Here is a 10,861-nt window from a genome sequence, read left to right as displayed (position 1 = left end):
TGCAATTCCTGTCTTTGGGGGACAGAAAACGGAATGAGGTTTGCCAAAAACCCAGTGCAATTCCTGTCTTTGCCTATCTTTGGGACAGAAAACAGCAGCAATGAGGCTTCCCAAACACCCAGGGCAATTCCTGTCTTTGCCTGTCTTTGGGGGACAGAAATAGCAGGAATGAGGCTTCCCAAACACTCCTGTGTTTGGGGGACAGAAAACAGCAGGAATGAGGTTTCCCAAATACCCAGTACCAATTCCTGTCTTCACCTGTCTTTGGGGGGCAGAAACAGCAGGAATTAGGCTTCCCAAACACTCCTGTGTTTGGGGGACAGAAAACAGCAGGAATGAGGCTTCCCAAACACCCAATGCAATTCCTGTCTTTGGGGGACAGAAAACAGCAGGAATGCTTCCCAAACACCCAGTGCAATTCCTGTCTTTGGAGGAATAAGTTTAAGTATGGCCACATCAATCAACATGCAAGAAATTCCCAGGTTTACATACTGAGAAATATATAACAGTGCTTTTAAACAACTTGAGCATAGATTCTTCTTTTTAATTAGAACTGCCAGATCTGGACACCAAAAACCCACAGGGCTACAGGGATTGCTGMGCTTCAGCAAAAAGCTGTGACAAAGCTACCCCACCTGCCCAGGTGCTTCTTTCTTACCTCTTGAGCAGAAAGGAAGTGAATGTGCAATAATTTCCTCTCGCTGTCCACCAAGGGCAGAAAAGTAACAGTAACATCATCGTCAGTGTTCAAATTAGCACCAGCGCCTCGATTGCCATAGCCATCGTTCTCCATGGCAACCAGGGCGGAGAAATGGCCCCTCGTGTAGCCCAGAGCTATGGGACTTTTCCAACAAAAACTCTGTTCCCATAACAAAGGCAAATACACACCTGTGGGAAATGAAAACACGGCGTAAGGCTCAGAATTGGTGCTCAGCAACAAAGGATTTGGATACAAACCGTTGGTTTTGGTTGAACAGAATTCATCACAAACACTTAAAACATATTTGGATTGGTTTATACTGACATAGGCCACGCTTTTCAGTAAAGCTAACTATTAATTAACACAAGTATCTTTGCAACTGTACAAATTCAGACACAAAAGATTACAATCACAACCAATACACTACCACAGCCCTAAAATTTACACACTATAGAGCAGTGATGAACAAAAAAAAAAAAAAAAAATTTAAAAAAAAAACATTTTAAACTGGGAAAACGTTTCTAAAAAATAAAAAAAAAAAAAAAAACAAAAGAAAAAAAAAAAAAAAAAAAAACAAGCTTAGAAAAGCAGCCTTTTATGCTTGGTAACGCTTCCTAAAATTTAAAAAAAAAAAAAAAATCAGATTCTGCATCACAAAAATAAAAGGCTACAGTCAGATGTCTATTTTTACCGGAGCAAAAATTCCACCATCTGCTCACAAAACTTATTATTAAAAGAACTCACTGCACAAAATGTTACTCAGCACTGATGTAACCCATCCCAGAGAATAGGACTGCTCATACACAGTACTCACAGATTAAATTAACACACATCAATTAAAAAGAAAAAAACAAAACCAAAAAACTGATACTACTTTGCTCAGCTACAACCAACCCCTGATGTCAGAGATTCTGAGTGCAACTGCACTTTTTCTCCCCACCATTTTTAGCCATAAAAACAGCATTTCACTCGAGGTCTCAAAATAAAACTGGAACTCCTTTCTTCCAGGAACATAAATAATTCTTGGTGTGTACTGCTACAAGACAACTTAAGCAAAAGCACAGCTCACCTTGTGACAGGTTAAAAATAGCCCCACATAAACTCAAGTGCACATGTAGCATAGCAACCTCTCCTAGTACAGCTGCTGCTGCAAACACTGTGCTCCTCCAACAGCCACAGAGAGGGAAGGGACACACTAAAATGGGAATCTGAAGCAGGGGGTGGCTTTGGAGGTTTTACTTAAGTTTGGAGCTCATTTTTTTGTGCTGCAGTAAAAATTAGTGGGGGCTACCAGCAAAAAATTGTCCCTTTCCCTGCCTTGTTTTTGAATTAGTAGTCAAGTGCTACCTAGAAGTCTTGCCATTTGTTTAAAATTAAAATTCACACAAGTTTTTATAAAACCTCAATTTAAGGACAGATCCTTTTAATACCTTCTCAGCCTCCCCTTCTTCCTGTCCCCATTATTAAGTCTCACTCTAATGCAACATTAAACACAAAAGGTGCCAAACACGGGATAAATGTTCACCAGGAAGTTTCAAGCCTTTGAATTTAGGGAAAGAACCAAACATCCAGTCAAAATTCAAAGTTACACTGAAGATAACTTCCAGTCAAATGTAAGGAAGACAATCCCTCAATTCCTGGGAATTAGTTCTTCATGCACACAGAGCACAGGTATGTGACCTCTCAGGACTGAAATTCATCAGTTTGTCTCCATATCTACAATGAAATTCTGCATGTTTTTAGAAATTTTTTTTCACATTGTTTTATCTTAGTGAAAATTCCACATTCATCATAACCCAAAGACAGCAGGCTGTGCTACACTTTCCATTCCTCCTCAACACTTGTGATGAACTCCACAAGAGAAGAATTTCAAGCATTACCAGGGAGAATATCTAGTACCCTTAAGAGCTGTAAAAGTCACTCTGATATAAAGTGAGAAGATCATGTAACAACAGTTGACATGAACACAAGCCACAGAAAACAAAGAGYACGGGCTAACACCTATCCTGGAAGCCACCCACATAGGATTTATTTTCTCCAGCCTGACCTGATGATCACTTTCAGTGAGCCACCTTTTTCCCATTCAGTTTTAAAAGCTGCATGTTTGTGCCACTAAATAGATGTGGCCAGAGCAGGAGGGTCTGACATATTGGTCATAGTTAGGGCTGGAGTAAACAGATCTTCCATCAGTGAAGCTTTAGGATTTAAAGAAGCATCAACAGTCAGCTGGAATCTGGGAAACAAGGAGGTGGGCAGTTATGGGATTCACAGCACTTACAGCAAGGAACAAGGAATGTTCCAAGCTGGAACAAGGAATCCCTGGAAAAAAAACTCCTGTCAGGGAGAGTATTTTAGAGATGGTGTGTTATAGTACCTTTCGAGATGCTATGAACTGAACCRTGTTTTTTAAAAATTCAATGCCCCATTCCTATTATAACCCACCATCACAGAGTGGCTTGGGTTGACCTTGAAGACCACCCAGTTCCACCCCTCTGCTGTGGGCAGGGTCACCTTCCACTAGAACAGGCTCTTCCCAGCCACATCCAACATTTGAACACTTCTAAGGACAGGACATCCATCACTCCTGCACCACAGTCTTTCCTTCCTCATTATTTTTTGGTGGAWGTGATGTTAAACACAGGCAGGGTGCTACTCAGCAATTCAGGGACACCCCAGCACTGCCCAAAGCTCCACGTGCTGAGCACAGCTCACACACAGGTCCAGAGCAGGAGGCTCCTCCTGGCAGCCCACCCCACTGYTGGGTTTMWGCTGTGCCACTGGCATTGGATTAGCACACATTAACCACAAAAATGTGGCTGGGCAGGGAGAGGAGCAATTCCAGGTAATGTGACACAGGACTCCAAGTTCACCTGTTCCCAGYGCTATGTGTTTCCATGTATGGCTGGATGTGGCTTGTGGCAAGCAAATCTCAAGTCATAACTATTTGGCTGCCTAAATTCCTGGAAATCCAAGTTCAGCAAAAGGTTGTCCCAGACACCCGGGTTACTTCTGGTTCACAGAGCAAAAAAAAACTATTTCAGCTTATTTAGGCCATGTAACATTTGCCTGCCTCAATACCCAGTCTAGGAAATAAAACCACTTGCAAAGCACCAAGCCTTGGAGTTAAAAGCAACACAAACCTGGAGTGTCAGATTTAAGTGATACAAGTAAYTGATCTTTCCCACTGTTTCATCATGCAAAAGAAAAGTTACCATGTAACTACAAAGACTACCAAACCTCTCCACTCCTCAAAAAAAATTTACCTACATAAAGTTTTGTTACTGCCCCCAATTTAGAAGCCAAGAGTCTAAATAGTTATAAATTAACTCCACAATTTGAGGTTATCCTATACAACATGGGTTTGCCTCCTTCCAGAATCACCATATTTTTTTCTTCCAAATCACCAAGTTGTTTTGGGAAGCCCTCTGCTAAGCTATAAATAAAGTGTGGGTCATCATCATGAAGATACACTTGAGGCCAGAAATATGAACTGTGGGCAAAACAAATATCCCAACCTCCTGTAACACACAGAGTTCCTTCCCCATGGGTTTTGTTTCCAGCTCAGTATGTGCAGATGCTTCCAATCCCCTCTCATTTTTTATTATTTGAATAATAAACTATAAGCATGTAACAGAGGGGAAAGTTGCCCAAAYACAGATTTGGATTGCAAAGCAGAAAATGCATCTTTAGAAATCTACAGATGTTAAGTCTAAGCAAAACTGSACTGAGTCATCTTCATATTTATCTTAAGGATAGTCAGGCTGTCTTGGAAACAAGGAGAAAAAGTCAGAAAGAACCTGCTAAAGCTATGCAAAGTTATAGTAGAGAAACAGGTCAGTATTCACACCACACTTGCTGCAAAGTGTGAATTACTGAAACACAGATAAACTTTTAAAACTTCTTTTAAAGTACCTCATGGAATTTACTTTTACAGGCACCATGCCCACCATAAAATGAAAAACTGAGTTTGAAAAGGATTGTTTTGTYCTTTTTAAATAGCAAATAAATTTTCACCTACAATGGAATTCCATCCCTTTCCAGTCACTTCCCGTCACTCTATATTGATTTACAGCCCAAACTTGTTTAAAACTGAATTTAAAAAACAAAAGGCTTACCTTGAAAGCGGGTATATCCTAATGTTTCTCCCCGAAAACTCTTGTAATATTTTACTCCATAAACTATAATTGGTCTTCTAAGAATATGTGCAAGTACAAAAATGTGTGTCTGCTCCAAACTCGCTCCAGGCTGAACCAAACACAAAGAAAGAAATCATTTGAAACAGAATTTATCATCCTCTACTTTCAAATTTAAAAAACAGTCTTCAAATTGAGACAGAAAATGCTTTTAAGAGTGATAAAGCTTTGACAGGAAAAACAAAAGAGTGGGAAATTATTGGAAATAAAGAAAAACATTTCAGCTTGTCAGCTGTCAGTAATAATTCTCTGTCCTGTTGCCCAGATTCAATGTAATGTATTTCTTTCCCCACTTAGAAGTGAAACTCTACATAATGTTAAGTCTAAAAATAATTCACTCATCTGAGGGCACGTTCAGACAAATACCTTTTGATAATAGGAAAAGGGCACATCCAAAACAAATCTCAAAAAAATAGCACCAAAATCATGTTTATACTTTAAAAGAAGAGCTAAAAATATTCCTATAGCTGGAAGCTTATAGGACTGTAAATCTCATTTTGGAGGGGAGTTATAAAATCTCAGTTTGCTGGAGTTTGAGCAGTGTAGCTGACAGATTTAGAGGTGTGYTTGGGAGGTGAAAGTGCTGCAGGAGCTGCAGGATATTAAACACATGATTGTCTATTAGTTTGTTCTACAGACTTAACTCTAACACCACAATTCTTTGTGGTGCACTGCTTAATAACAAATGYAAAAATTTTAGTTTCAAATGAACCTTTCCATATTGGCAGAAGAGTTTTCCCAGTAATATTTTAAGATCACTTGTTTAAGAGGAACATTTTTCCTTCATACAAGAACATTCTTATTCCCCAAAAACACTTCTAGTTCTGGAATTTCTTTTCAGGAATTAAAATACCTTTTCCAAAAGCCCTTTAACAGAGGAGCTTTCTTACCTGGCTCGCAAGAGAGAGAATGAATGCCCAATCTTCCTGCCACTGTTCCTCTCGCAAGGAGAAATGTAAACCGAAGCTTTGGGAATACCACGACTCCCACTCTTTCCATCGTGTGTAGAACCTAAAATGTTAACACAGAAAGAGTGGTAAAGCCAAAAATGTTTACTCAACCACCTTAATCCTGACAGCAGCATTCAAACCTTGTAATCCTTTATCCCAAGAAGGGGGRAAAAAAGAGCAAATATCAGGAAAACTGGGTTTTGTTTTTATCTTCAGGAGACTCCATTTATTAATCATAATTTAAGAACTACTTAAAAAAAAAAAAATGCAATGCCTACAGCAAACATGATCCAAGTTCTTACCATACTCCTGGCTAGTTTGATGCTTCTTGTAATAGGTTTTTTCCCTGAAGTCAAATTTAGGCTTATTTAAGCGTTGATATACAGGGAACATAAGTATAAGTAAGACATTCCATTTCATACAAGAGGAGTTGCTCATTCTTCTCACACAAAAAAAAAAATACAGGTATTTTCTATTTTAACCACATCATGAATTAATTAACTTCAAAGTACTTGCATATCAATTTCCAACAGCCCATGGTTAAAAGGCAGAATCTGTTTTATACCAGATTTTGAAGCAAAGAGGTGGTAATTCCACATTATATGGGGTTATAAAGCAGTGTGGATAAGAATAAAATATGCAAAGTGGAATTTAGTGTAGTCATGATCTTTTATTTAACCATTACAAAGAAAAATTAAACATTAAAAGGAAGGTRTATGCTTTTTAAAATTTTTAAATCTGATCTGTCTGATCACTGCACTATGGAAAAACTACAACTTCWTATTAGGAACCAGGATTTAGGGAACAGTGCTAAGCCAACTTTTAAACAATGGCCTTTACTGTGAAGACAAAGAAACCATTCTGAAGTTTCAGCTTATTAAAAAAGTCACTGAAATGAACTCATTTAATTAAAATCTGAGATTATTAGCAGACAGGGAGTGTCTCCTATACTTTCAGTGAAGCTGGAATCTGCATAAAATCCTAGTGTGTAGGGCAGCAGTCACCAGCCAGGATGGCTTTCCTGAGTCCAGTTAAAACTTTTGCCTGGCTTTGTGTTATTAAGGTATTTGGATTKGTCTGTGTTAATTCAAGTTATAGATCTACAGGGAATCTTCTGGAACTGCATTCCAGTTTTTATCCAAACACAYCAACACCTCCACCTTTGCAGCTGATAAATATTTTGCCTCTTTCCTCCCATAGATCTCTAATTAAGGACCTCGTGCTAAATTAATTCATTCCCAGGTCTCCTGAAAGATTTCATCAGATTCTGGGTAAAAGAAAAGAAAAAAAACAAAACAAATAAAAACACAAACAAACAAATCCCAAACAATTATCAGTGTGAGAAAGAAACCCCAGAAAATACAAAGGAAAAAAAAGAAAAACAGGAGGGAAAAAAAGGATATAAGCAAACTACTCCCCAAAAGCTTCACTGTGAAAGTATTTTCCTGAAGAAGTTTCTTCCCTGAGTTAGTCAGCCATAGACAAGATTTTTGAGCTAATTTAAAGCAAACTTTTCAGGTTAACACAAGAGAACTTAATGCATCCATTAAAGAATAAAATCCTGAAAGCCAACTTAGAGCTGTACCCATTGTCCAGAAGAAGCTAATGGTGGAATACAAATAGGTACACATCAGAACACYCTTTTGTGTAAACTAAAAAGAAGTGTAGTTATTCCAAGGTGAGTGGAAAAGACTCCACAGGCCAGAGCCTCTGGGAACTTCACTATGGAGCTTTTTCTGAGTCCCAGACACAAGACTGTCTCTGGTAAATAGATTTTCCTTTGTTCAGCATCACAAACATAACAAAACAAGGTCAAATGAGTTACATGAGAGTTTTTTATCAGACTATAAAAATACCCATTTTTAAGGGCCTTTGTGAAGGCTTTGAAGAATAATTCCACCAGATAAAAGTTTAAGCAGGGATTGCATTTAAGAGCCTATTCCAATGATGACATCAACTTACTATCTGCCACATGTCCTATACAAAATTAAATGTATTTCCTCAAATGGAACCTATACAGCACCTATACAGGATGATGAATTTACAACTAAACTTGGTTGAAAGATTTATTCTAAAGACTTGTTCCTAATATGGAAGATAATTTGTTCCTTAAAGACTTGTTCTTTAAAGTCTGAAGACTTGTTCCTACAAAGGAACACACCGATCAGCTAAAAATTATGCTTGAAATAAGGACAAAAATTAAGCAAATGCAGAGCAAAATTAAAATCCGGTCTCGACAAAAATTAAAAAGCTTAACAATATTTAATAGCCTCTAAATAATGAATGTTATGTCCGATACAGCAGTAAGTCAACCACAGTTAACATCAACACGTTGAGAGATTTGGTTCAGAGCTCAGTAGTGTTCAGTATGTTTTTGGATACCATGCTTGATTTTGTTCCCATAAAGAACAAAACCTGATCTATCCTAAATTTCCATTCTGGCCTCATGGGAGCTGCCTGTGATGCCAGGGACATTCCTGCATAGTCAAGATGCACACTCCATGCTGAACAACTCTAAAGCAGTGACAGATTGTTTTGGACACTGGCTCCCGGGAGAGTTGCTACTCAAGCACCACGTTCTGGAATCCAGCTCTGGATGCTAATTTGGGGAGTTTTCCTCCAACAGCACTGTAATCACAGAATCTACTTATAGGAAKGCCTAAACTAACCATTGTTGTTGTCCTCCTGCACAGTTCAGAGGACAGGGACAGGCTCCTTCTGTAGTGTGTGCTGACAGTGTTTCTCYTGTCCTTGACTACAAGAACATCAAWGGAATGATCACCTGTGTCTTGGATTATCACTCTTTATCAGATCATCCCTTAGTCCAGGACACCCTGGAGAGCTGTTGGACACCACTGGGGATCCAGCTAACATTTTCCCTTTTGCAGAAGCAAACTACAGTATCCAACTAAAGAAGGCTGTCGGTGCAAAAGCAACAAAAGTTGTTTTACAGAATGAGAAATCAATTTTATGGCCAAATGACAAAACTAGTTAAATGTCAACACTCTGTGCTTTTACTGCCATTATTTCAGCAGACAGAATAGGGATAAAAAGAGCAATCCTGAGTAAAGCTGTAACTAAGCAGATGGAATGAAAAWACTGAAAAGTTTATAAGGAATAAAAGGCTATCTCCTACTAACAATCTTCTGCACAGCTTCCAGCAAAAAGCAAGGCATGGCATGTGCATGATTTACATTGCAAGGACACAAATTCCAGCTGCARTAACTGYGGTTAGTGCATGCYTGACAAGTATAAAGCATTTTAGTGYTTGAAATGCCATTTGATGAGTATCACACACCATCCCTGAGCTCACAACATCCAAGTTTCCAGTGCTCCTATTTAAAACATGAGATGTAGATCCCAACTGGGACCACAATGACTCGACAGCTTTGAGGAGCACAATCCACAGGGAGCTGGGGAGTGATGGCTGTGGGGTTTAATGCCACAGCACATGGAAAAAGCTGTCCTAACTCACCAGTGGGAGCAGTCGTGTAAACTGTCGTGCAGAGCCTTGCGCAGCACGGAGTCCTTGTCGTAGATGCCCCAGGNCTTCCCTGAGTTAGTCAGCCATAGACAAGATTTTTGAGCTAATTTAAAGCAAACTTTTCAGGTTAACACAAGAGAACTTAATGCATCCATTAAAGAATAAAATCCTGAAAGCCAACTTAGAGCTGTACCCATTGTCCAGAAGAAGCTAATGGTGGAATACAAATAGGTACACATCAGAACACTCTTTTGTGTAAACTAAAAAGAAGTGTAGTTATTCCAAGGTGAGTGGAAAAGACTCCACAGGCCAGAGCCTCTGGGAACTTCACTATGGAGCTTTTTCTGAGTCCCAGACACAAGACTGTCTCTGGTAAATAGATTTTCCTTTGTTCAGCATCACAAACATAACAAAACAAGGTCAAATGAGTTACATGAGAGTTTTTTATCTGACTATAAAAATACCCATTTTTAAGGGCCTTTGTGAAGGCTTTGAAGAATAATTCCACCAGATAAAAGTTTAAGCAGGGATTGCATTTAAGAGCCTATTCCAATGATGACATCAACTTACTATCTGCCATGTGTCCTACACAAAATTAAATGTATTTCCTCAAATGGAACCTATACAGCACCTATACAGGATGATGAATTTACAACTAAACTTGGTTGAAAGATTTATTCTAAAGACTTGCTCCTAATATGGAAGATAACTTGTTCCTTAAAGACTTGTTCTTTAAAGTCTGAAGACTTGTTCCTACAAAGGAACACACCGATCAGCTAAAAATTATGCTTGAAATAAGGACAAAAATTAAGCAAATGCAGAGCAAAATTAAAATCCGGTCTCGACAAAAATTAAAAAGCTTAACAATATTTAATAGCCTCTAAATAATGAATGTTATGTCCGATACAGCAGTAAGTCAACCACAGTTAACATCAACACGTTGAGAGATTTGGTTCAGAGCTCAGTAGTGTTCAGTATGTTTTTGGATACCATGCTTGATTTTGTTCCCATAAAGAACAAAACCTGATCTATCCTAAATTTCCATTCTGGCCTCATGGGAGCTGCCTGTGATGCCAGGGACATTCCTGCATAGTCAAGATGCACACTCCATGCTGAACAACTCTAAAGCAGTGACAGATTGTTTTGGACACTGGCTCCCGGGAGAGTTGCTACTCAAGCACCACGTTCTGGAATCCAGCTCTGGATGCTAATTTGGGGAGTTTTCCTCCAACAGCACTGTAATCACAGAATCTACTTATAGGAATGCCTAAACTAACCATTGTTGTTGTCCTCCTGCACAGTTCAGAGGACAGGGACAGGCTCCTTCTGTAGTGTGTGCTGACAGTGTTTCTCYTGTCCTTGACTACAAGAACATCAAWGGAATGATCACCTGTGTCTTGGATTATCACTCTTTATCAGATCATCCCTTAGTCCAGGACACCCTGGAGAGCTGTTGGACACCACTGGGGATCCAGCTAACATTTTCCCTTTTGCAGAAGCAAACTACAGTATCCAACTAAAGAAGGCTGTCGGT

The 10,861-nt window shown here is 39.0% G+C and overlaps 1 protein-coding gene across 1 annotated transcript in view; it reads right to left on the bottom strand.

Annotated features, from left to right (window-relative positions):
• Positions 1-10,861, bottom strand: part of ZRANB1 (zinc finger RANBP2-type containing 1) — a 44,814-nt gene that overhangs the window by 3,838 nt on the left and 30,115 nt on the right. The window contains exons 8-10 of the mRNA XM_057381202.1: positions 5,784-5,904; positions 4,816-4,945; positions 659-888 (exon numbers count right to left, since the gene is read on the bottom strand). Of these exons, the coding sequence (XP_057237185.1) occupies positions 659-888; positions 4,816-4,945; positions 5,784-5,904 (481 nt within the window). The remainder of the gene's footprint in view (positions 1-658; positions 889-4,815; positions 4,946-5,783; positions 5,905-10,861) is intronic.

Source organism: Malurus melanocephalus, unplaced genomic scaffold (genome assembly GCF_030028575.1).
Source record: "Malurus melanocephalus ecotype Western Australia unplaced genomic scaffold, MMel_1.1 scaffold_498, whole genome shotgun sequence".
Classification (NCBI taxonomy): Eukaryota; Metazoa; Chordata; class Aves; order Passeriformes; family Maluridae; genus Malurus; species Malurus melanocephalus.
The sequence above is the reverse complement of the archived record's forward strand: the minus strand, read 5'-3'. Positions and strand labels throughout refer to the sequence as shown.